Source organism: Hippocampus comes, unplaced genomic scaffold, assembly GCF_001891065.2.
Source record: "Hippocampus comes isolate QL1 unplaced genomic scaffold, H_comes_QL1_v1.1 scaffold282, whole genome shotgun sequence".
Classification (NCBI taxonomy): domain Eukaryota; kingdom Metazoa; phylum Chordata; class Actinopteri; order Syngnathiformes; family Syngnathidae; genus Hippocampus; species Hippocampus comes.
Genome location: NW_017806073.1, coordinates 771745 through 798966, shown reverse-complemented (window position 1 = coordinate 798966; position 27222 = coordinate 771745). Strand labels below are relative to the sequence as shown.

Sequence of the window (27222 nt, the reverse complement as noted above, 5' to 3'; positions counted from 1 at the left end):
TATATATATATATATATATGAAATCACATTCATTGTCGTTTAAGTGTTATTCATCACCATGCAATTCCATGAATTCCTATTCTTTCCCTGGAATTTTTTCATAGATGAAAATTCCTGGAATGTTGCTTGAGACGGGTAAAACTGTTCTCTGACTGTACTGTACTGACTTGCATGGCTATACGTAGCATGCACTTACTGTGCTGCAGGGGGCGGGAGAGGTTCACAAATTTCTTCCAACGACATCTCAAACCGACATTTAGCCAGATATTTAGTTTATTCGTTGTAATAGTCTGAAATAGTTTATGAAGTTAGCAACACGACGTTTATTTAGATGTGATTTTCTTTTTATCCAACATCTTTATTGTATAGCAAAATTTCGAAATTTCCCATGGTCCGCGAACGCAGCGACCGAGTTTCTAAATTAGAAGCAGATTTCTGGAGGTGGGAGGAGTGACGTTGTAAACTTCTGCTTCCCGAGCCAAAGGAGTTGTCTTCCTTCCAGATGGACGGATAGATCTCGCTGTAAACACCTGGAAAAATACGACTCTTGAGGACTATATCAAAAAAGGTAAACGCATTTTCTAACACAGAAGTTACGATTAAGGTGTCACCGCGCACGTCAACTTCGTAATGACTCACTGTGATGAATTGTTCTCAATTGAGTTCAATTTGTTCACGGGTGTTGAGTTGAATTTAAAGTTCTGTCCTCTGTTCCATTGCGTGGAAATGACCCGGTGAGTACCATTTAGTTAATTCTAAGTAAGATTTTAGGCGTTTTTTTGGCCTGAACATTTTCCATTTTTACTCCTGTGACTTGCAGTCAAGCGGGAAAACTTGATGACATATTCATAGTGTGACTCAATACATCACGACGTCATTTGTGAGCAACTCATCAGTTAGGAGTCATATCTTGTCTCCTCAGACTGCCTAATCAGACCGACAGTTTAGTCATATTTTTCTATTTTACATTTATAAGCAAGAAAAGCAATGATGTTTTTATGCCCTTAGAGAATTTCAGGTTTTAGTGAATTATAAAGTGTTAATTCCTGTCACTCTTAAGACCACACTAACAACGTCAGTAAAACCATTCATAAAAGTGAGTCATTACAAAGCTGCCCATGGTGAATGCAACTCGGGGTTTTCCATCAAAATGACTTGCTTAGTGTTTTTCCCTCAGGTAGAATGAAAAGTCTTCGAGAGCGCATCTCTTCCCTGTTCGCTATAGGCGTTGGCTGGGCGTATACATACTGAAATGCCAAGGGATGCCAAATATAGCAGTTTAATATATGCATGTTATATATTCACTTATAAGGCAGTTGATTTGTATAGTTTTCCCCCTTGCCTGCGGTTTTGTAGTACTGTATTAATCTGTCTGCATGAACGTTCGTCAAATGCCTGCGACACACAAAACACTTTTCCACATCACTGTTAAACTGCAATCTACAGTAATCTCGTGGCTGCAGATCTCAATCACTAATATTACAATGCAAATAAAGTGCATCAACTCTACAGGTCTCCTACCTGCATCACCAAATAGGAAATGTTCAGTAAATTCGAGAAGGGATTTTTTTTTCGGTCCTGTTTCTTTCATTGATTAATCAAAACAAAACAACTTGACGCTGTATATTTTATTGCAGTAATTGTAATAGTGTTTTTCCACATTTCACTTGACCACAAGTGACAAACATAAACGTGGATCACAAGTTGAAGTTAAATGAAATGCTATAGTATCAAGAGCATAGTTTGTGTCTGAACATTGACACAACGATTGACAGGTATTGTTTACCCACACAAAAGCTTTGCTTTTCAAAGTACTTTTTTGTACACTAAGCTTTCAAATAATTCACAAAGTATCCAATCAACAATGGGGAGTAAAACAACAAATGGCCAGCTGGAGATTTTGGCTGGAAGCGCAGTCATTGGGTGACATCACAGCAGAACAATTTGCCAAGCCAACAGAATAATTTGCAAATGGTACATTCACTGAATAGGAACATATGAATAGTTGACACTGTTTTTCATGGGGCTGTCATTACGCCAGCAAAATGACCGCATTTTGCGTGACAATGTTGTTTTCTTGGTTTAGTGTACACAATCGACCCAGTGCTTCAGAGATGGACTCACTAAATCAGAGGTGTCCGAACTTTTCGTTGAAATTAATCCATCCATTTGGTCTTTGGGGAGCAGGCAGGCTACGCCCCGAAGTGGTTGCCAGCCAATTGCAGGGCATATGTAGATAAACAACCATTCAAAATAGGTTTCAAATAATGTAAAACATACTGTATCACAATAACAGACACCATTAATCAGAAGCATAATTTCGCAATTGTTTCATCCATCCATTTCCTGATCCGCTGATCCTCACAAGGGTTGTGGGCATCCTGGAGCCAATCACGGCTGTCTTTCGGCAGTGGGAGGGGTACACCCTGAACTGGTTGCCAGCCAAACGCTGGGCACACATAGACGTACAACTATCCGCGCTCACACTCACACCTAGGGGCAATTTAGAGCGTTCAGATAACCTACCATGCATGTTTTTAGTATGTGGGAAGAAACCAGAATATCCAGAGAAATCTTCACCATTAATTTATTAAACATGGTAAATTATCTAAGCAAGGGGTTATACTGTACAGGTATATTGCCTGTATATGAGATTTAATATGAAAATCTGCTATTTCACAGCATTCTGTTACAAATGAAAAGGAACATAATTCAGGATTTTTCGAGATTTTTGGGGTGGTCCTGTATCCCAATAGAGAACATCTGCCTGAATCCCATCTCCACATCCAGAACCAAAACAAGGGCAATCTGTCCTGAAATATATATTTTTAAAGCAGTTTCTTGAGGACCATTGTTGATATGTTCAAAACTCAGATCTTGATTCAGAGCAAAAAGAGGTGTAAATTATTTTTATTCATCACAGTGTTAGAAAGAGAAATGTTCTTACTTAGTTGTAAATTATTTGAATCTTTATATCTAGAAAAGCTCTCCAGTTCAGTCTATGAATGATGCTGTCACATTATCCCCACCTCATGATTGCAGGTCATGTTAAATGTCTTATTTTAGTACAGTAGTCCCTCATTTATTTTGGGTGTTATATTCCAGAAGCCCTCGTGATAGATGAAAATCTTTTAAGTAGCATAATACTGTATTTATGTTATTTGTTTATATTTTAATGCTAATAAAAACCTAGAAATATAGACATGAAGGAATCCTGCCTCCTTCTGCTATATAGAAAAAAACCTATTTAAGTACAGTCAAGGCATGTTTTTATAGCATTTAAAGGGCCTTATTTTTTACGGTATGTCGCTGATGGTGTCGCGGTACACTCACTCGGCTGGCTGTTGTGCGGGCTTTGTGGGAGTGGTTCCCACTCAGTGATAGTGTGAATGTTGTGTGAATGGTTGTTTGTCTCTATTTGTGCTCTGCGACTGAACAGCAACCAGTTCAGGGTGTCGTCAGCCTTTCGCCTGAAGTCAGCTGGCAGGATAAACGGTGTTGAAAATGCATGCATGGATGGATGGATTTTTTTAAGGTCTCGAATCACATTTTTAAAACAATGCAGTACAAACACATTTTACCATATATGCAATGGATAACACAATAATATTATAAAAACAGTGTCCAAGAATAAGCGTAATAACTAACACTTGAAAAAAGTCTACGCTGTAGCATGATAGCAAAACTGAGCCACGCTATGGCAGAGGGGTTTACTGTATTTTTTACTCAACTCTCAACTCAACTGGATTTGTATTGCACCTTATCATACAGCATGTGCAACCCAAAGTGCTTTACAGAAAAAAAACAAACAAACAAAACAAATTAGCAGTTTAAAATCAATCAATGAAACCTGAGAACAAAGAAAGACCTTCCTCCACTGAAATAAGTACTGTTAAACCATAAAAACAAAAAAAATAAAAAATATGGCTGACACACATGGCTGAGCACAGCATGTGGCGTATTTTGGGAGGAGCATCCACAGCAGGTGCCAAGCACAGCTTCCAGACGCACGGAACCCACCACAGGGGCCATGCCAGCCCAGGCAAACAGAGGAGTCTCCCCCATCTGCTGTGCCAGGACCTCCCCCAATGGAACCATCCCTACTGCCAGGGCTAAACACAGCTCCCAGTGTGGACAGACCCCAGTGAGGATAAAATATGAGAATATCAATGTAAAAACAATTGTAAGAGTATAATCCGATTATGTGGATGTAAACGCATGAGTATAAAACACCTAAAATACCGAATATAAAAAACACCAAAAACGCCTTAAAAAGGATAACCTTGTATCAAGTAAAACCATTAAATAGGTATGAGTAAAATGGAAAAAGTCAAACATTAGTGAAAATAAAATAAATTAAGCAAATGATAAAATCAGTCCAACGCTAAACTAAACAGGTGGGTCTTGAGTCTCCTTTTAGCAATATTGATTTTAATTAATTTAATTCACACATTTAATTTGATGGAAGTGTATCACTTGGAAAATAGACCATAGTCTCTCTCTATCCGATGTTCACATTTTTTTTGACTGTGCAGATAACCAAAACTTGTAATTATGATTATTCACATTTAGGACAGTACCTCATACCTGTATAATGGAACTGTAAATAGCCCATTTAAATCAGAAGTAAATTTCGTTCTGGATACCCCTCCTTTAACAAAGACTTCTCTTGTTATTGATTGATTTCTATCACTTGTGCCAATTTCAAGGGGATAGTGCAACTGTCATTTAGGAACTGCCCCATTAGGTAGAAGCAACTTTGATCGTGTGTTCATGCACTTGCGTATTGGAAGCATATGCAAAATCTTGCAGATTTATGATGGGGATACAGTGGTCAGGAGGCACCGCAGCAAGTCACTCGCAAGATCCATTTGGCACAGTTTTTATGCCCGTTTTATGCTCAGTGTAACACTGTAAAAATGGCTACATTTTGAGTCACATGGTTGAAATATGGGAAAGGTGGTCAGAAAGGATTTAAGATTGAAATGGGTCATGTACTCAAACGGGTCAGATGGAGCGGGGGTTGGGGGAATGGTCAAGTCAAAGGAAGGAAATATTTGTTTCCTCTTGAGGTGTCTTCAGTCAAGGTTGAACACGGCCAAAACATCTTGTAGTATAAAAAATATTTCTTAATCCTAGTCAGATGGTCTAAAACACAGGTGTCAAACTCAAGGCCCGGGGACCAGATCAGGCCCGCCACATCATTTTATGTGGCCCTTGAAAGCAAATTATGTGTGTCAATTTATTTTTATATTTATTATATTTGCCTTTTGCTTCTTTAGTTATGTATTAAATGAATGCCCGCTATAAAATGTGTTTTTGTTTTTACAGGCATTTATTTGCCCTTTTGATATTCATTGATCATTATCCTTATGATTTGGTTTTATTTTGTATTGTTTCATTGAAAATTTGACATGATATATATATTTTAATATAATAAGGAATTCACCAGCTTTATCTATATCTTTTTCTTCATCTATTGTATTCCAGTCCAGTATTCCAGACACTTGATTGACAAAAAACCATTAGGACCATGTAAGTCAAAATGTAAATATGGTACTGGTTAGCACGTCGGCCTCATAGTGCAGAGGTGGAAGCTTCCATTCTGGCTCCGGCCTTACTGTTTAGAGTTTGCATGTTCTTCCCATGCCTGTGTGGGTTTTCTCCGGGTACTCCAGTTTCCTCCCAAATTTCAAAAACATGCGTGGCAGGTTCACGGAACACTCTAAAGTGTCCCTGGATGTGAGTGTGAGCGTGGATGGTTGTTCATCTATGTCGGCTGTGTGATTGGCTGGCAACCAATTCAGGGTGTCCCCTGCCTACTGTCCGAAGACAGCTGGGATTGGCTGCAGCACCCCCGCGGCCCTTGTGAGGATCAGCGGATCAGAAAATGGATGGATGGATGGATGGATGGATGGATGGATGGATGGATGGATGAAACAATTGTGAGAGTATGTTTTACATTCTTTGAAACTTATTTTTGCTCAAAGGTATTGTACACAAGCAGAGACAAGCCACAGAACACATGTCTTAGTTTTCTCTGATGCATTCCATTCTTTACTTACAGTTGAAGACTAACCTGTAGTGCAAGCTGACACTCAAAATAGCTTGCAGTGTTGTAATTGCCAGATTTGTTTCTTTGTTGGAGCAATATTCTCCCGGTACAATCTTCATGTGGCTCACGATCAAACAAAAGTTGATCTTATATCCATGTCGTCATTATGATTGCTGACTTTAAAAAAAAAACAGAAAAACTCAGAGGCATGTTTGCACTCAGGCTCAGGCCCTCCACGCACCAAGTGACATGACCAGTTAAGTCAAGTCACATTTATTTATACAGTCCTGAATCACAAGCAGTCTCAAACAGCTTCCCATGACCACAGTTGACAAATATTAACAAGATCACCTGATCTTATCCCCAAGGAGGTACAGACGCTCCCCAGGTAACGAACGAGATAAGTTACGAAGGATCGTTCGCTGGCTGAATTCGTACGTAAGTTGCTTCAGTGCTATATTTTGTATGGAATGTATGTTTAAGGCTTATATAAGTATGTTTAAGGCTTATATAAGTGTAATAAAATGAAGTTTAACATACTTTTGGAAGATGTACTCGAAGGCTTAAGGAGATGATGGAGGGGGAGAGAGAGTTCCGTCTCGAACTTCTTCATGGGGACAAGCGTTTGCTCCTCCTCCTCCTCCTCTCACAGCGCCTCACGTCGGTATTAGCGGCGGAAAGAAGTACTACACTACTCGGAAAAAGGCGCGCAATACAAAATCTGACTGACAGCATCTCTGTCCGAGAACATTTTTCGACATACCTGTACCCGCAAAAATGTTCGTATGTACCGTTGTTCGCAACATGAAAGTTCGTAAAGCGGGGAGCGCCTGTAATGGAAAAACTAAAAAAAAAAAATACAATCTGGGGAAAAAAATAAGAAACCTTGTGAAGGGGCGGCAGATGGGAGAATCCCCCTTCCAGGATGACCAGGATGCAATGGATGCCGAGTGGGTAACATTTAACACAAAATTGTACTGTACAATGTTTGTTAGAATGATATAAAAATCAATTTAACAAGATGAAAACGCTGCAGGGAGATGCCTTCACTGAGCCCGGCCCAGTTGGTCAATGAAGAAATCTTCATAGCAGCGCCTCTGAGTGGTCGATTCAGCGCTTGTCCAGCTCAGTCGATGCAAATCATGTCCACATTAATTGGAGCAGAATCCATAAAGGCTTGCCGTCAGAGAAGACGATTTGCCGGAACAATTTCAAATCACTGTTCAATTTAAAACCCAAGTTCAAGTCTCTTGGCTTTTGGTCAAACTCTAGGGGCCCCAGATCAATAGGATGATATGTACAAGGGCCACTGGGACCAAACACCATAACTTCTCTTTTCTTTTCATTGAAATTTAAGAAATTCAGTGACTTCCACGCTTTTGTCAGGACAAAAGTGGTCTTGAGGAGAACACATCCTTTTCGCTCAGTGGGACATAGATCAGACTGTCATCTGCATAGCAGTGTAAGGAAATGCTGTACCATGGTTTCTTAGCATAGACCCTCAGGGCAGTTAATACAGTGATAACAGCAGAGACCCCAAAATAGAACCGTGTGGAACACCATAGACCAGAGGGGCAGAGCGGGACTCAGGGCAACCTATACCAACACAAAAGTCCTGTCAGCCAAATAGAATCTAATCTATTCTAAAGCACTGCCACTAATGACCACCTGATGCTGCAAACGAGCCGGCAGAAAACTGTAGTCCGTATCGAACGTTGCAGTTAGATTCAACAAAACAAGGCACACACAGTCTCCGGTGTCATTTGCCTGGAGCATATCATTAAAAGCTCATAACAGGGCTGACTCTGTGCTATGCATCATCTTAAAACCTGGCTAAAAAACCTCAGTGACATTATGTTTATCCAAGAAAGTTTAAGTGTGCGTGCAGCAATTTTTCCAGAATTTGTGAAATAAAAGGCAGCCTGGAAATGGCTCTAAAATTAGACAGCTCATCTTCATGCACTACAGCATGTTTAAAATGCTGGGAGACTACAACAGAAGACAGCCTGCTCTTGGTAATGGCCACAATCGCAATCGATTCACCAATGCTCGGGTTAACCTCCTTAATGAAAGAAGTCAGGAGGAATAGAGTCAAAAGGGGAGCCAGATGGCTTAATTTGGTAAACCACATACTCCAAAAATGTCAAGTAAACCCCCTCAAAGGAATCCAACACTGTGGAACAAGGAACGTGGACAGATGGGTCAAATGTAGCATTCGAAATGAGTGCCCTAGCTGTAGCAATCTTGTCAATGAAAAACTACAAAAATCTTTTGCACATTTCATAGGATGAGTCTGGGCTGATGGGCTTAAGTGCAAAATCGACAGTTTTAAATAGAGTACCGGTATGTAGATTATGACGATTTGCCTGAATAGCACTTGACAAGTTTTGCCTTTTGGACTCTTGTCACTTTCCTTTGGTAGCAACGGCAGCAGTTTTTTAGGATTCAAGAATTTTATGGAGTCTTTTTTTCCTAGTGCATTCAGCTTTGCGGCATTCTTGTTCAGCTGCATTAGTTCTTATGCGGGTCTTATTTTTGGCCGCATAATTTTTAATGGAGCTTCAGCATCCAATATATTAGCGCAAGATGAGTGGAACTAAGAGATGCATTCCACTGCTCCGTTTACCTGGAGGTGGGTGAGTTTCGTCAGTGTCCTGGGCACCCGTTCGTCATCGTCAGTCCATCAATTTTTCAAGCAGAACTAAACTAATTATCTGTCGGTCATGTTAATTTAACCTCGCTTACATCATGGCTTCCATCAGTAAATTACTCCGGTCTGCCAGTCCGCCTATCATCAGTCTGTCAGCCCGTCTATCAAAAAACAAAAACAAACAAAAAAAAACACATCATAGTCCAACAGATAAAAAAATCCACTTTGATTAAAATGGTAAATGCAGTAGACTTTAGTGTACAGTGTCAGTACAGTATATCAGTATATCTCCATCATACGGTGGCTACTCAAAGAGCTTTACACACACACACACACACACACACACACACACACACACACACACACACACGCACACATACTTTTTATTTATGTTATGCATTCATTAAGACGCATGACTTTTCAGAAGTTTTATGTGCAATCTAACTTCATATAAAGTGTAGGTGTGACTGACTGAATGACATATGATAAATGATGTATGATGATTTTTGGTCATTCTCTGCTTTATATCCCCAAAAATCCCACCCCAGTGGCCAAATTGGCAAAGATTTTTGGGGGTGGAAAACAAATTTGGTTGAATGGAGATAAGTGACAACGGATTATATGCAGTGAACATTTATTTCTTCCTCTTACTATCTGATCCCTATGGGAGGCCAGTTTAGCATGAAATTACGATTGTTCATGTCTGCCTTTTTTTTTGGATCGATTATATTTGAAGGGCATGTAGAAGCAATTGTAGCCCCCCGGGAAATCTGCTGCTAAATGAATATTTCATGAGGTGTTGAGCAAATAGCCTTAGGGTTGACTGGAGCCACTTAAAGAAGCTATAATTACCACTGAGATCTGACTTAATTGGAAGTGACACAAACCATCGTTTGGCTTAGATATGCTGGTTAGTGGTTACTAAGTGATTGAGAGCAACAACTTATTCACGGCAGAGTTGTTGCTGATAACAACTCTAGAATTTCTCCATTGCCACGGCACAGTTTGAACTCGATGTCAACATAGCAGCGCTCTGTCCCCGGCAAGGACTGTAAGGCCAATGTGAGCACTGAGCGGATTAAGTCCTTTTGTTTTGCTGTTACCGCAGGTTAGCGGAGCTCCATTTAGGACAGCAGTGGCTGATTTAGGGGAGCTGTGTCTTTGTTCTCTGTATGACATTGGGACATTTTGACTGCGTTATGTGTATGCACATAAAGGAAGTGAAGGCAAAGGGTCCTGTTTTGAAAAAGCTGCATTTGCTTCATAGACTGAGAAGCTTGAAATGTCCATCGTGTCAGATTGCCTTAAGTGCATTAGAATGGGAAGAAGCAACAGGTATGTGACTCTGGCTTTAACTTTATAACTTGACTAATGCTTTTGTTTAGTAAATGTTTGGACAAACATTTGCACCAGTGCAATCTTGGTCAATGTTTATAAGTGGAGCTGATACAGGCTTCCAGGTTTTCATATGGTGCGTTTTCCTGGAAAATATGCCCAATACATGTAAAATGGTGCAAGATAAAGATGTGCGATGTGGAAACGTTTGCTTGCTAGCATTAATTAAGTGGTGGAAACAGCTAGCATTGTTCATACAACGGATCCACTGGCGATATTTCCAACTCCTGCTTGCATTTGGTGATTAACCCTGCAGTTATTCAAATTAAATAACTGGACGAGCGTTCCCAAAATGACAAAATACAAGTCGTTTTCAATCTAATTACGTTGCACGTGTGTATAGAAGTGCCCGCGACCCTTGTGAGGATAAGCGGATCAGAAAATGGATATATGGATGTGTATATAAGGTTATGTGTGTATTTAGTGTATTTATATATTTTATATATATTTGTACTATAGTGTGTGTATGTATATATGAGTGTGTACAACAACATACCAACACTTATTGAATGTTTTTTAGCATTTTGGCAGGTTAAAAAAAATAGTCTAGCCGTAAATTGTCTCCCTTTTCTCTGTTCCACAATTTGATGACGCACGCCACTGTGACGTGAGGATTAATTCTGTTCTAGACAGTTTGCTTTTGCAGATGGATTTTCAGATTATTTTGAAAACGCTTGTACTTTTTCCTTTCTTCAAAATATATTCGTTGCAGCCAAAACCAGTTTTTTCCAGTGAATCCCCCCCCCCCCCGCCCATCCCCTGTGATCAGTAGTCTTCTTTTAAAAGGGACTTGATGCATATGTTCCTATTGACAAGTCTCTCAGAATTGTGTAAAATACATGTTTCCCGGCTGTAAAGTATTTGAATTAATTTTTTTGCAGTGAAGAATACTCCAGTCAGTATTTGGAAAAGGTAGTTTTTCATTGATCCAGCCTGTTGGTTCCAAAACGTAAACAATAAAGCCATTTTATGCTTCATTTGAGTTTCATTTTACATTATGAGATAGATAATTGAATTTGTGTATCCCCCCCCACCCCCAATAAAAAAATAAATTAAAAAAAAGGGTTGCGTACTAAACATCCTGCTAACTTAAAACATGTGTCCTGCTTCCCTGCAGGATGGAGTCCTCATGTCTGGACCTGGCGCTGGAAGGTGAAAGGCTCTGTAAGGCCGGTAATTATCGTGCTGGTGTTTCTTTCTTTGAGTCTGCCATCCAGGTTGGAACCGAGGACCTCCAAATCCTCAGCGCCATCTATAGTCAGCTTGGCAATGCTTACTTTCACTTGCAGGAGTATAACAAAGCCTTGGAATACCATCGACATGATCTCACACTTACAAGGTAGGAAGTTACAGTATACGATATTAACAGCTCAATATCATGATCATTCATTGTTCACAATGCAAGAAATCAGATTGGGTGGGAGGGGGACGGGTAGGGAGGGGGGGGGTTTGGGGGGGAAACTGCTTTTCAAAAACTATGCTAAACGTGGTTTAGAGTGACATTAATGTGACAGAGTCCCATTTTATTGATTACTGGATTGTCATTTATCTTTTTAGGACGATTGGCGATGAACTTGGTGAGGCCAAAGCCAGTGGCAACCTTGGGAACACATTAAAGCTTTTAGGACGCTACAATGAAGCTGTGGTTTGTTGCCAAAGACATTTAGACATCACCAGAGCTACGTGTGATAAGGTGGGTACTAATAATTTGGGAGATTTATGAGCATGGCACGAGTAACGACTTGAATATTGTGTTGTCTGTAAAAATGTATGGAAAAAAAAACACATTCATCATACTGCGGCTACAGTAGTCAAAACTGACAAAGTGCTCATAAAATTAAAGTCTGATGTTTTATTTGCAGACTAATTTCCATGTGTAATGTGGTGTCATTTGTGGCTTGGTAAAGAAAGTGGCGCCAATGTTGTCATCCACAAATGAAAGTGGCGCATTTCATGCATCGCATAACTGTTGAAATAATGTTATGAATGTTCCCCGTAAAGCCCTCACAATCGTTGAACAAGTTCACATTACAGGAACATTTCTAACAGACATTGCCAAATCAATTAGTGGGTTTTGTAATATTTAAAAATATATTTTAGCCGCCTGTGTTCATCTGGTATTCAAACTGCTGTACTTTTCTCGTTCCGAATAAATTGAGAAGCAACTATGGCAATAATCAGACAAAGTTCTGGTCAAATGAAAAAAACACAACTTGATATTTATTTTGCATGCAAATGTTCCCATTGTGGGAATAATAAAGGATATTTCAATTTGTTTGTTTTTTGAGAAACCTTTTGAGGGTTGCATTAAAAATAAAGACGACAATTTTTTTTTTTTGCGAACTAGCAATCAGTTTATTTGATTCAGCCTGTCTCTGAAATTTCCACCAAGCAAGCCTGAGCTATCTCAACCCCCAAAAAACACGGAAAAAGTAAGGCACTTTGCGACATGTCCTTTTAAACCTTAATTGCACCATTAGAAGAGTCACGTGCACTTATCCATAGACTTGTATGGGTGCATTTTGGTGACTGTCTGGACGGTTCTATCTGTGTTTGAGGCCAAACCGCATGCTGTCTATTCAGAACAACTTGAAATATTTCCACATCTGACCATAATACACATACCCACTGAGTGTTGATCCATCCCAGATGCTTCCACGCCTACAGAATTTTACAGCACTTCACTGAGCATGAGGTATCATTTTAGCAGTTCTAAACAGTACGTTATCATGGATTTCATATGGTTGGATTTAACCTATTCTCCTATCCACCAAAGCGAATCATTACTTTCAGTCATATTTGTTTGAAAATCATGCCTATTTGTGCCATCCTCTTGATGTGTACAGTATTTGGTCTACTTACTGCTTTCACACAAAACTACCTTTATTAAAGTCCCCTTTTGTTCCTTACATCAATGTGTTGAAAGTCTGACTTGTCGGTGTTTTACAAATGATCTTTCCAAATGTGAGACAAAATGAATAATGGTGATAATCATCAATACAATTGAAATCCCATCTATAGTTGTCTTTTTTTAGGATTATAAAGATGTTTATTAGTCTTTTCAGTGATGCTACAGCCACCGGAAACTTTGTGTGTACTCTAGAACTCAAGCACCAGACTGAAATTGTGCATGCAAGCAGGTCTACTGTCAGTGTATTTTAAGTGTATTATATGTTATTACAACACTGCTGCTCACTGCGGCATCCATCAGTAAAATCTGTTGTGCACGTTGTAGGTTGGGCAGGCCCGAGCGCTGTATAATTTTGGGAACGTTTACCACGCCAAGGGCAAAAGCATCTGTTGGTCGGGGACGGAGCCAGGAGAGTTTCCAGAGGAAGCGAGAATCGCCCTGAGAAAAGCTTCACAGTACTATGAGTGAGTTAGTTCCATAACTTTGATTACTTTTTTTTTTCTTTTCATAAAGAGAAGCATCAAGCAACGGAGCAACCCTGTGGTGTAAAAGTGAAGGGTCACATGAAAGTTCTGTACTGTATGTATGTCACGCAAATGCTGAATTCTCTGCCTGTTACCGTTTTGTGATTTGTTACAAATTGCTCGTCGTGTGACCTTTTAACCCTTGTGCACCAAAACATCCCGTAACAGGACTGTTGACGTACAAACTAAAATTATGTCATGATCTATTAACATGTTGAAGGCGCTAACTTGTCCATATTGAATAGTCCGAATTCAATGTTTTTGTTTTTTACTTATATGCAGATGATAGTTACTTATACCCATAGCACAATACTGCTTTTTATTGCTTTGATGTCCATAGAGGGCACCAACCTCAATAAGTAAATAGAAACTATATATGTATGGATAGGTCTGACGCCACTGAACATTTTGAGTGGTCGCAAGAAAAAAAAGGATTTAGAAATGACTTTGATATTACACTTTAAAGCCACCGTTCCATTATGGTGCCTTTGTCCGATGTGTCGTTAAAAAAAAATCAACGCACATGGGTTAAATGAACTACCAATAGTAATTAGGGGTACACCGATCACAATTTTCCAGGATTGGGAGGATTACTTTACAAACGTATTCCAATACAGTGACCAGTTACTTGTTAAAAAATGTAGCTAGTAATGTAATCCACTTACAATATTGTTAACTTGATTATATTACGTTTTATTGTTAATATGGTTTTAAATAGTAATTGTGTTGGTGGTTTGTGACGCAGGTGAAATTTAGGTGCAGCGTGCTAGCACCTAGCGTTGTCATAGCTGGAAATGACAGCGCCCCCTTTTCTTTATATGTTTAAGATACAGTAAATCAATGTCTTTGTACAAGTGAATAGCGGTCACGACTTCCTCCATTCCCTCCATAATTATTTCAAACTAGGTGTGTGTGTGTTTGCCAGCTACGACATTTCCAGTTCCCATTGCCTCCTCCTGACTGTAGACTTGTCTCAGCAAAGACCAGTCGGGGCGGCCCTTTGAGTTTGAGGTGTTCAGATAATTGTTGCGCTCAAATAAATGCTGGTGGCCTCTCCGTCGGCGTTGAAATTATAATCATGCGAAATAATCCAATTTTTACGTAACCCCGGTACATTCTTTTAATCTCTAAACCTGCACTTTTCTTGCCGATCACCGATCCCCCATCTTAAAAAATGTCTGGCCAGTCAATCCCGATTTTTGCCAATTCCGTTTTTTTTTTCGTTCATAAACAACAGCATACTCATAGTCAAAACTATTATTTTATGTTATGAATGGCAACAGGTGGTTACACAGGTTAATTTTACTTTCTGCCATCTAGTGGAAGAACATTTAATTGTTCTGCCTGTCATTATACAGATACAAATAGTTGGACAAAGGCACCTAAAAACAAATTATCATTTTCAGAGCAAGTAGCTGGAAGTGGAATTAGACACTTTTTGCTTTTTGTACTTCGCCAAATGCAACAGACAGACAGGAAAATACAGTATGTATATTCAAACCAGTATAATCAAGAAATGACACAGACATGGATTATCATTTTTTCATTCGAAATCACGCGTTGTTTTGATACGTCACCATTGAGCAGCTTTAAGATTTCCGCAGAGGATACTTTAGACGTCCCCGGATTTAAGATCGCCGGTGGAACCTACTCGATGCTCGATTGTCATACCGGAATGCACAATTGAGATGCTCGTTAATATGGCGGTGTCAAAACAATTTCCAGGTCACGTTCAATGTTTGAAGAGTTGGGGACATTGTAATTCGGAGACATGTGATGAGCCCATTGTTTTGACTCTGTTGGAATTCAGCAGGCCGTAATTGTAATCCTAGCAGTTGTGGATTTACCGGTATATTTTATTTTTTTAAGTTTTGAATTTTACATTCCATTTCTTTAAATGTATTTTTAAAATGCAAGCGTAGCGTTTACAACCAGGTGAGGAACGCCTCCATTCACGTTGTGCTCAGTCGCGCTCAGAGTGCTTGCTGGGCAGCTGTAAGGTCGCTAGGTGGGGACATTTTATTTCCACGGGGGGACCATGTTGAACCATGAAGTGGGCAGGTTCTTCAATAATGAGGATCTCACGCCACAACGGTGCCAAACTCAAATCCGTTCATTTCATTCACGCTTTTGTCTTTCAAAGGCTATTACATGCAAATGACAAACCACATAAATGTCAATTTTAAACCATTTCACAGTCTCATCATGATGTAGACTATGCTTTGCATAAAACTGGGAAAAACAATGGATTATGATGGAAAGGGGCCCATTAATGAGAAAAAAAAACATTCCTAGGATTCTCATAGCTATAATAATAATAACTTACATTGTCAATATTGCCAGATTTTTTTTTTATATTAGCATTTCAAAAATATTTTAATTAAATGTTAATCTTGTAAGATAACTTACATTGTCAATATTGCCAGATTTTTTTTTATATTAGCATTTCAAAAATATTTTAAACATTAAATGTTAATCTTGTAAAAACACTTAATTGTAACTGTAATTTTAGGGCAAACCTGTGCTTGGTGAAGGAGTTGGGGGATCATGCTGCCCAGGGTCGCACCTATGGGAACCTTGGTAATACCTATTACCTGCTGGGGGAATTTGAAACTGCTGTAGCAGCACATGAAAAGGTGAGTTGAACAAAGGTGAAAATCAAAAGTACACATCCATCATGTCAAATTAACTTGCCATTGTCCATTAAGGGATAATGATGCCTTTGCTTGTCTTGACCACTTTGGAATGTGTGCAACTAAAACAAATTTTGTCAAATCTAATATTAACCCTTCTATATGTTTTTTTTGGCAGCGCCTTCTTATTGCCAAAGAGTTTGGAGACAAGTCTGCTGAAAGGAGAGCACACTGTAACCTTGGCAATGCTCATATATTCCTTAGCCAATTTGAAGTGGCAGCCGGTCATTATAAGTAAGTTGAGCCTTTTTTATTTTGAATCTGATCGTTATAGCATAATCGGCATGGTAATTTTCTTATCTTATGCAATTTACATGATGTGCTCTTTCTATAGCTCAGTCAGTACCAGATCTAATTAACACCTTGAAGTCAATCAAAAACGATACAATTGTTCAGACAGTACTCATTAAAATTATATTTGTTACAGGTTAGTTAAAGAAGATGAGATTATCCTTGTGAAAGGTGTACATCAGGGGTGTCAAACTCATTTCACAATGTGGGCCACATACGGCCTCGTCGATGTCAAGTGGGCCGGACCATTAAAATTGTTAGGTTAATGCTGGTAATCTGACGCAAAGAACACATCAGGAACAGGAAGACTCAGGAGGCAAGCATGGTTGCCTTTCTTGCAAGAGAGAGTGCGCTAAAACATGCCTCGGTTCACAATCTCGGAGCAGCTCTCCTGTTGGCTCTGCCATGTAAACCGTTACAGGTTCCGGGGCAACTCTGAAGAGAGTGCGTTTGTCTCCTTGCATTTATTGGAAGGATGTCCGAATACACGATCTTCTAATGGGTGTGGGGAGTATTTTCACATTCCACAACAGTTTCAGTAAAGGAGAGTTTCAATGAGAACACACAGTTCATTCCTGAGGTGATCAGACGGCTTCTGCTGGAGGTCGGTGGCCCGCGAACACAGCTTGAGATGTCCTTCACATGGTGTCCTGGGGTTGATGTTATCTTCTCACAAGCAGCAGTCACTTTGATCAGAAGCCGTTAACTTAACAAAAGGATGTTATCTTAAAAGCCAGAACAGGAGCAGCCTGAGCTCTCTCGATCCGACAAGTCTACCATTATCAACCTACCCCATTGTAAATAAGGTATTTGCAAGATCTCACTCTGGAACAGGTTTTAAAGTTACACAGAGAGTAAATATGGGATAACAGAATTACATTTATTCCAACAAAAATTATACCATACTCTGCTATAAATAACTAAAATAATATGTCTTTCCTTTGTTTTGGTCTAAAGAAGCACAAGAAGGTTAGGAAAATGTTGAAATTTAATGAACATTATTTGATTTCAAATCTCTAAATGACCTTCCGCCACCTTACCTCCCTGAGCTCATCCGCCCCTACACACCTGCCCGGCGCCTCAGGTCTGCGGACCAGACATTATTAGAAGTACCAAGAACTAAACTGAGGCTCAGAGGGCATCGAGCCTTTTCTGTTGCTGGTCCCTCTCTCTGGAATGACCTCCCACTGAACATTCGGCAAGCCTCCTCGCTGCCCATCTTCAAAACCCGCCTCAAAACTCACTTGTATTCTTTGGCATTTGACTCAGCATGACTTAGATTTGTTCTTGGTTTTGCTGTTTGGTGCTTTCTACCGTCTTTGTTACCGATTTGCTTAACTGTTTGTTGTATATGTTAATTGCTCCATGTACAGCACTTTGTATGCAGCGATGGCTGTTTGAAAGTGCTCTATAAATACAGTTGAGTTGAGAACATATCTTTTACAAAACATTTCATGAAGCACCTTAGATTTCGTTAGACAAATGTGCAATTTACTTTTATCGTTCACATACATGCATTGCAACTGATCCCACTGATTGTACAAAGGCACAAAACTTTAACAAAAATTGGTATTGAAAAATATAGTAATGCACTTTAAGATTAAACGAGATTTATAAAGAAAGGAATTTTTAAACCATTAACACATGTGCATATAAAATCTAAATGTAATCCCTGCCTACACCTTAGAGGCTAAGGAGAGTGCTATTAAATGTGTAAAGAATAAAGTATTCACATGTCCTTGTTAGCATCTGCTGTGTTGGGTCTGGCTCAGTGACAGACTGAGACTGCTGTTGTCTTCTCTGATCAAAACAATGTTGTCTTCTACTCTGATCAAAACAGTGTGCTCCCTAGCGGATACCCCACAAATTGCACATTATTAAAAATATCCATTCCGTGTCTTTTATGCATCTTTTCACTTTTAAAAAAATCCTGCGGGCCTGATTGAACCTCCTTGGGGGCCGGTTCCGGTCCGCGGGCCATATGTTTGAAACCACTGGTGTACATAGTGTATGCATAAAAATAGAAAACAGATTTGTCACATTAACTGCGAATAATGTTTAATTATGAGGAGAAATAAATAGAAACCTTTTGAAACAATATACACTATTCACCAATGTTGAGTCAAAATATACTTATCAAAGTAATTCTTTAAAGAAGACTTCAGAAAATAACAAAGGCTTCAAATTAAGAGGAAAAAAAAGGATAGCTGTCATTCCCCTGCACTTACTTGAGCCGTTCTTTGACCTGGTCTCCCACTCTGGCTTGCCTTAAGGAGGACTCTGCAGCTGGCCAGGCTTTTGAAGGACAAGGCAGTAGAGGCCCAAGCCTGTTACAGTCTGGGCAACACCTACACACTCCTTCAGGACTATGAGAGAGCCATTGATTATCACATCAAACATCTGGTAATTGCTCAGGACCTCAACGACAGGTACAGGCCATACACCGCATTCCTTTGTCATGCTTCTGTGGCTAACGAAAAAAAGTGGACTACTGGTCTTTGGTTGGGGGCAAGTAAGCTCAGTACATTGCTTATTGTAGGCTCATCTTTGTTGAACAATGAAATGCTATTCACAAAGTAGACCAATTAAATCGTATTATTTACTGTCCTTTATAAAGAACACTTGGACATTTGGTAGAATCAGGAAATGTTGATACAAATCCAAATTAACTTTGCTTTGTTATAGGAACAAACCGTTTCTAAAATAAAGAGACAGAAAAAGCTGAATGGGAATTTGGTTTACCTTCACTGGCACTGAATGTTGTCCATGAGCTTTCGTCTGGATTGAATAACAGTGAACGCCTTTGCCTGTCATATGTAATCGCATTTCAAGCAGCTTTTTTCTGTGTTCTTCTTCAGGATTGGTGAAGGAAGGGCATACTGGAGTCTAGGAAATGCCCATACCGCCCTGGGGAACCACGAACAAGCTATGCACTTTGCTGAAAAACATCTGGAAATTGCCAAAGAGGTGAGTGATTGCTGTTTACTATGACTCTTTGTGCAGCAGCAACATCCCCATCTGGCGGTCAAACAGAGAACAACACTCAAGAATTACAGTACGAATAGCTAGGGTTTCCTGTTTTGAGATGGACTTGCTCTTAATACAGAGTTTATTTTGTTTAACACGTACCACCTTCCCTGCAAATCATTAAACCTTGTTTATAAATGCAAAATACTGCACAAAGGTCTTGGGAATACTTTAATTAGATTTGTTCTTTGCTAAAATATCCATCCATTCATTATCTTCCGCGTAGCGGCAGTTGGGTTGTGGAGGCAGCAGCTTCAGCAGGGAAGCTCACGAGCTTCCATCTCCCGAGCCAATTTTTCTAAATCTTTCGGAGGGAGGCGTTCACAAGCCAGCCGGGAGAGAAAATCCGATCGATGTCCAAGCCACCTCATCTGGCTTCTACCCCTATCTCAAAGAAAAAGCCCCAGTCCCCTGTGGAGGAAACTCAATTTGGCCATTTTTATCCGGGATCTTGTTCTATCGGTAATGAGCCACAGCTCGTGACCATAGGTGAGGGTAGGAACTTAGATAGCCAAGTAAATTGAGGCTCTGTCTCCTTTTCACCACGACAGAACGATACAGAATCTGTATCATAGCAGACGCTGCACGGTCCGCCTTACGATCTCAGGCTCCATCGTGACATCACTTGTGAACAAGACCCCAAGTTACTTGAAGTCCTCCACTTTGGGCAGGAGAGGGCATTCCATCCTTTTCGACTGAGGACTATGGTCTTAGATTTGTAGGTGCTGATTTTCATCCCAAATGCTTCACTCTCCGCTGCGAACCACTCCAGTGAGAGTTGGAGCTCATGGCTTGAAGAAGCCAACCCTCACTGGGAATAAATGTGACCGACTGCCGGCAATGCGGACCACATTCTGGCATCAGTGGTACACCATACTCCCAAAGCACCCCCACCCCAAGAACTCTCCAAGAGACGTGGTCCAATGCCTTCTCCAAGACCACAAAACACATGCAGACTGGTGGAGAATGGCACCGCGCCCCTCATAATGGCAGCCCACTCTGCCTCCATCACATTTCGTTGCAGCTTAAATCAGGAACTGAATTTCTCGATCCGCTTCCTGAACCAGTCACGCCCTGCGGCCCATTTCGAGGCTTCGATTGTCATCAACGATGTCATCAGAGCATTTTCTCAGTCCGCGCTTCAAATACTTGCTCCCACTTTACCCGATCCACGCATCGAAGACTCGGCACAGCGGACAGATCAGATTTCTCTGTTGTTGGAACACACCCTTCAGTCCCACTTCTTAAAAAGGGGACCACCACCCTGGTCTGCCAATCCAGGGGCACTCTCCCCAATGTCCACTCAATGTTGTAGAGAAGTGTCAACTAGGAGAGCCGCACAACATCTAGAGCCTTAAGGAACTCTAGGCGGATCTCATCCACCTGTGGGACCTTGCCACCGAGGAGCTTTTTAACCATCTCGGTAACCTCAACCCCAGAAATAGGAGACCCCAGCTCAGAGTCTTCAGATTCTGCTTCCTCAATCGAAAGGCATGTCAGTGGAATTGAGGAGGTCAAAGTACTGTATTTTGTCCACCGGTTCACAACGTGCATTTCACTTTAGGGCGTCAACGTATCCCTGATATATTCTGTTTGTATTACATATTACAATTGATCTTGTTATTTCTTAAGACTGGAGACAAAAGTGGTGAGGCGACTGCACGGATGAATTTGTCAGACCTCCGGCTAGTTGTGGGTCTGAAGTCCAACATCTATTCCAACATGTTCAGCAAAACTAACAACACTGCTTTGTCAGTAAGCCACCAGAGTTACCTCAACATGTCAGGTAAAATGTCTTGATCAGTTTCAATTCCAGCCTACAACAGTGTTTTTCAATTACCAAAAGAGGTTTTAAATAATTGATATTTCATAGAAAATTGTAGTCTAAACCTCAAAATAACACTTCGCCAAATTTGTGTTTCAGGGATGACGTCACCGTCAAGGAGGCAAGGCAGTGCAGAGACCCTGGACGGTCCAAATCAAACTGGGGATTCATCGTTCCATACGGTTTGTGTAACATTTAGGATATCAGGTTGTCAAGATAGCATCAGTAGATTTCGGCAACACTCTTAAAATTGTAGTGTCTATGTTAATGTTTCTACTGTACATCTCAATGCAATTTCCAGAGCTGGGAGGAAGATAAACTCTCAAGGTCTTCGAAAAATAACACAATAAAGGCTTCCACTAAGCTCTTCCTCTTTCATCGACTAAAAAGCAAGAAGCACAAAAACAACACATTTCCAAAAGACCAACATGAAAACATGTTGGACCACTCTGTTCCTGATTTGGACCCACCAGTGTCTCCTAAGGTACTTCTTTAATGCAGCAGCTTGCCCATACACCCTCATGACAAATGCAATCACATACTGTATCGTTGAGATGTTTCATATCAATTATTAGCTGTGTCAGAAAAGTTCCAGAACTGGCGTCGCAAAGGACAGATCCATCCATCCATTTTCAACGCCGCTTATCCTGAAGAGGGTCACGGGAATTGCTGGAGCCTTTCCCAGCTGACCTCGAGCGAAAAGGCGGAACAACCCCTGAATTTGTTGCCAGTCAGTCACGGGGCACATACTGTATAGAGACGAACAACAATACATATCCACATTCACACCATCACTGAGGATGCCCGCACACAAGTCCAGCGAGTGTCCCACTACACCAGCAAAACGCAAAAAATATATTTTAAACCCAAATAATAAATTTATAGTTTCATTTTAAATGTGAGACAGAGAGTCAACCAGGATGTCTACAAAGAGATCCACAATGTCCTGAGCTGGAGCAACATTTCTACTACCTGACCTGACTTGTTTTTTTTTCTCCCCGCCCTCTGATGGTGGCCACCTCGGGAACCCGTTTTGATATGCATGACAAATTAGATTAGATTAGATTAGATATCCTTTATTTGTCCCACACTGGGGAAATTTACAGCCTTCAGCAGCAAGATTGTGGGTAGAAAGAAGAGAAAAGAAAACACAGTTCAATTAAGTGCAATATAAATACAAACATGGATAAGGTCAATAATTAAGTGCAATATAATACAATAGTCACAGTACTATTCACATATGTTGTCATATCATTTAAATAATTCTATGCTTTATTGATTTATTCATTTTTTATTCAGCAGCCTGACAGCAGTCGGTAGGAACGAGCGGCGGTATCTCTCCGTCTTGCAACGCGGGTGTAACAGTCTCTGACTGAAGGAGCTACCGAGTGCTGTCAGGGCTGGCTGGAGGGGGTGGGAGGGACTGTCCAACATAGCTTTTAGCTTAGCTAGCATCCTGCTGTTGCCCACCTCCTCCAGAGTGTCGAGGGAGCAGCCCAGGACAGAACCAGCCTTCCTGACTAGTCGCTCTAATCTCTTCCTATCCCGGGCCGAGATGCTGCCTGACCAGCAGACAATGCAGACCAGCAGAAAAAAGATGGCCATGATGACAAAGCTGTTGAGTATCCTTGAAAAATCCTTCAGGAGTTCATGTTGGTGTGGTAAAGAAGGCTCTGAAATCACATTAGACACCATCGGTCTTACTTTTAAAGGAGAAAACTTACAAAAAGATACAGACAGTACAGTACCTATTGTCACACCAGTCCTGAAACTTTTCTAACACACCATGTACATACTGTAACGTACAATGCATATTTTCATCACCTAAACCACAAGTATGCGCATGCAAGTCTGTTTTACTCGTATGTTTTTTCTTTCATTGTTGTTTCCTGCAGCCAGCATCACATGATACAATTGGGGAGGATGGCTTTTTCGACCTCCTCTCTCGTTTCCAGGGAAACCGAATGGATGACCAAAGGTGCTCTCTTTTAGATGACTCGAGCCATCAGAATGCCAGTTCCTCTCCCTCATCCACCCCACCTGTAGCTGAAAGAAAATGTAAGTGTGTGCCCCTGTGTCTCGACATCTGTTTTCACACCATACTAAACTCAAATGACTGTATTCTTCACTTGACCAATGACGGCTACGGTCTGTCAACCTGGCATGTTATGGTGTGAATACAGAAAAATATCCTCAAGCGTTCCCTTCAAATATTAAATGTTGTGAATTGATATAATGCCCTTTTCCACTCCACATCTCTGCTTTTGAGAATCCGGCAAGTCACCCTTGGTTGGTCATATGGCCTGCTTGTTTAACCATTGATCGGGGATGATCAATTGCATCTGTGATTGTGAAAATTGCAACCGCATCAAAATATGGATTTGTTTGTTTGTTTTGGTTTCAATATTGAGAATTACTTCATGAGTCCAAAGCATTATCATCTGCAATCCCATTGTGCCTTGACTGTGTGGCAAGGTTGAGTATTTATTTTGGTACACTGTTGCTGATTCCGTTTCTAGCTACAGGTATACTGGATTGCGAAGCACCATTGCAGGATCCTGCTCATTTCCTGGAGCTGCTGGCCAGCTCCCAGGCCCGGCGTCTGGACGACCAACGAGTCAGCCTGAGCCATTTTCCTGGCTTGAGACTCAGCACCTGCAACCGGCCCAGTACACCCTCCACCTCGAGCGAAAACCAAGACCCTTCACAAGGTGATGGCTGATGATATTCAAACTCCTCACAAGTGTTCACTTTCACATCTGCTTCCAATGATTTTCCTGCTTGCTCCTTCCAGCCCCAATTTCCAATGCAGATCCAGCTCACACACCCTCCCAATACAGCTGCGACGAGACCAGCATTAACCAGCTGGAGGGAGATGATGTCTTTTTTGACATGCTTGTCAAGTGCCAGGTGAGCGAGACGCTTCACAGGATTTAATTATTCTACCAGTAGTTACAGTTGAAGCAACAATTATCAAGAAAATCAAATACATTTGTGATGTTTAATGTGGGGCATCCATACAATATAAAAATAAAAAGTTGACAATTGTTGTCAAATGCAAGGTTTTAGTGATTTTAAAAAGTGAGACCAAGATAAATAATTTAAAAAATTTCCACCATTAATGTGGCCTATAACATGTACAGTTCAATCGAGAAGGTTTTTTTTCTTATCTTTTTAAGAGGGGAAGCAAAAAGAAACAACTGAAATAACATGGTGGCACAAGCGTATACTCTACTTCCTATTATCACTGTGATGTGACCGTGTTCAATTACATTCAAACTTTTGTTGAATGGGTGTCAGCACACACTAGTAACCATTTAAAGTACTTCTGATTAACCCCAAGCTCCAAAGTTCAGTGCTCTATTTTTAACTGTTCATAACTCCCTCAATCTTGACCAAGGGCGCAGGTCCAGTTAAGGAAAAAAAAAAAAAAACAGTTCCAAAGCATGATGCTGCTACCCTCACGGTTCACTGTAAGTATGGTGTTCTTTTGGAGAGGAGCAGTGTTGCATTCTTACAAAACATAACCGTTCAAAATATCAATCATGGTTTCAACACAAAACCTTCAGACTTCTGCTAAGACATAAAAAAAAAAAAAATGTCATGAAAGTCCTACCAAAACAGCTGAAATTTGATTGGAGGTACATGTACTGAAGGTTTTAATGGTGGCAGGTATGCCTTGACTCCCATTTAAAATGAGTTTGGATGCGACTGGTGTTTAAAAAAAAAGTTGTACGCGTTATAATATGCATTTGAACAGTGTGTGGAGACTTTTTTTACACGCACTTTACCAAGAATCAGATTTAATCACGGTTCTGTGTCATTATTTAAGGGTTCCAGATTGAATGACCAGAGGTGCGCTGCTCCACCCTCTGCTACACGAGGACCAACTGTCCCAGATGAAGATTTCTTTAGTCTCATCTTGCGTTCGCAGTCAAACAGGATGGAGGAACAGAGGGTCGTGCTGCCATCTGACGTCAGCCAGTCCAAACCAGACTGATGTCATGGAACTGAATTCCAATTTTGATTATTGTAGCATTCAAAATGACATTTCTGACCTCCTATTTTGTTTTATATTTTATTTTCTTAATATTTCACTCATCCAAAACCGAACAGAAAATATAAAGTATTGATTGTCTCCAATTATGTGGGGAAACATCTTAGGGAGTGTCAAATTTCAGGATTACAAAGCTTTCATTTTAAGCATTGTTGTTTCTGACTAAGCGTCGTATTCTCTCAAAGCAGCGTCTTTTGGTTGTGCCTCTCAATGACAATGAATGAAAAGGCCAATATGAAAGCAAGAAGGGAATTATGAACTTGACTCTTGACAACTGGGAGGCCCTTGCCATTATATGCCCTATCTTATGCAAACGCACACATTTTGGACATTTTTTGGATTGGTGTAGCTGTAGCATTTTTGGATTAATATCAAACAAGTGTTCTTTGTTGGGACATATTTTACTTAGAGCTTAGTGTTTCTTGAGCAAATGTCTCTTTGCCAGTCATAAAACTATTTTTTTCTGAAGTCTTTTAAGCATGTACGTCACATTTTAGTGCCATGACTATTTTTCTTATTTAAGGCCACACTTTTGAAGGGACTTGAACTAACTGGTGAAAAAAATGTTTTGAATTTTATACTGATGAGGTCTCAAAACACACAGCAGAAAAAAATAATAAAATCATTTTATTCTTATGTATTCACCGATGATTCCTGAAGGGCAAAACCTTAATTCAAAGTGAAATGTCAGAAACAGATCTCAGATTTGAGAGTGGATTCTTTTTCCTTGAACCAATGCAGCAAGTTTCCACACACACACACACAAACAAAAAGTGAAATATCTCTACTTTTTACACAAATCTTTGCTGTAGATCCATCCAGCCATTTTCTACTCGGCTTATCCTCACAAGGGTCGTGAGCATGCTTCAGCCTATCCCAGCTGCCCTCGGGCAGTAGGTGGGGTACACCCTGAACTAGTTGCCAGCCTATTGCAGGACACACATAGACGAACAACTATTCGCGTTCACAATCACGCCTAGGGACAATTTACAGTGTTCCATTAACCTGCCATGCATGTTTTTGGAATGTGGGAGGAAACCGGAGTACCCGGAGAAAAGCCATGCAGGTACGGGGAAAACATGCAAACTCCACACAGGAAGTCCGCAATCGAACTCTGCACCTCTGCGCTGTGAGGCCGACGTGCTTACCAGTCGAGCACTGTTCTGCCCCTTCCCTGTACAGCATATCTTATTTTCCTGTGCACTTTCATTCATCATGCAAACAAAACAAATACATTTGTACTTTGAAAACGATTGTTCTCTCCCACTGATTGTCAGACTTAAAACCAAAAAAAAGTGCAATTCCACACTCAAGCTTCAGTAACGTGGATGCGCTATTCATCTGACGTCAACCTCTCATGTCGCTCTCTGCACCTAAAATGAAAAAAAAGACCGGTATGGATTTAGTGACATCTAGTGGTAAAATAATAGAATTGCTTTTAATTGCCAATGGGAGTGGGGTCCACGGTCTTGAAGTCTAAGCCTAAATATGTTTGGCGATATAGTGTAGACAGTCTACAGCAGGGGTGTCAAAGTCAAATGGACGGAGGGCCAGATAAAAATTTTTGCTGCAAGCCGAGGGCCGGACTGATCGAATGTTCATTGAAAATTTTAAAAATAACCACATATTGTTTATTGAACCAAATTTAATTGACTGAAAACCTAACAAATACATTCCAATACGGTCAGATAAATAAAGCAACATTTTTTTATGGCTATGTCAGTAAACTTTAATTTTCAACAGGCACAAAAAAATTTCCTTTGTATAAAAATACCCATAACATGAATGAAAGAA

At 40.4% G+C, this 27222-nt stretch overlaps 2 protein-coding genes across 2 annotated transcripts in view; one reads left to right on the top strand and one right to left on the bottom strand.

The window, feature by feature from the left end:
* Positions 1 to 427: 427 nt before the first annotated feature.
* On the top strand, positions 428 to 26068 carry LOC109530558 (G-protein-signaling modulator 2-like). Its single transcript, XM_019894394.1, has 15 exons — positions 428 to 568; positions 11218 to 11439; positions 11658 to 11793; positions 13336 to 13475; positions 16048 to 16171; positions 16347 to 16462; positions 18793 to 18948; positions 19378 to 19486; positions 21179 to 21332; positions 21471 to 21553; positions 21673 to 21855; positions 23267 to 23429; positions 23891 to 24082; positions 24166 to 24281; positions 25204 to 26068. Exons 2-15 carry the CDS (start codon positions 11219 to 11221, stop codon positions 25369 to 25371), a joined length of 2061 nt encoding a protein of 686 aa, XP_019749953.1. The 5' UTR covers positions 428 to 568; position 11218; the 3' UTR covers positions 25372 to 26068.
* A 455-nt stretch (positions 26069 to 26523) lies between these two features.
* The window catches only part of mcoln3b (mucolipin TRP cation channel 3b), a 7535-nt gene continuing 6836 nt past the window's right edge, over positions 26524 to 27222 (bottom strand). Inside the window, exon 14 of the mRNA XM_019894340.1 lies at positions 26524 to 26801. Coding sequence (XP_019749899.1) covers positions 26762 to 26801 — 40 coding nt within the window. The 3' untranslated portion in view covers positions 26524 to 26761. The remainder of the gene's footprint in view (positions 26802 to 27222) is intronic.

Bases quoted from the DNA above. Each gene is read 5' to 3' on its own strand.
- LOC109530558 (XM_019894394.1), top strand. From the start codon at position 11,219: ATGGAGTCCTCATGTCTGGACCTGGCGCTGGAAGGTGAAAGGCTCTGT. The intron at 11,794-13,335 runs GTGGGTACTAAT...TGCACGTTGTAG, and splicing joins CCAGAGCTACGTGTGATAAG to GTTGGGCAGGCCCGAGCGCT. The intron at 13,476-16,047 runs GTGAGTTAGTTC...CTGTAATTTTAG, and splicing joins AAAGCTTCACAGTACTATGA to GGCAAACCTGTGCTTGGTGA.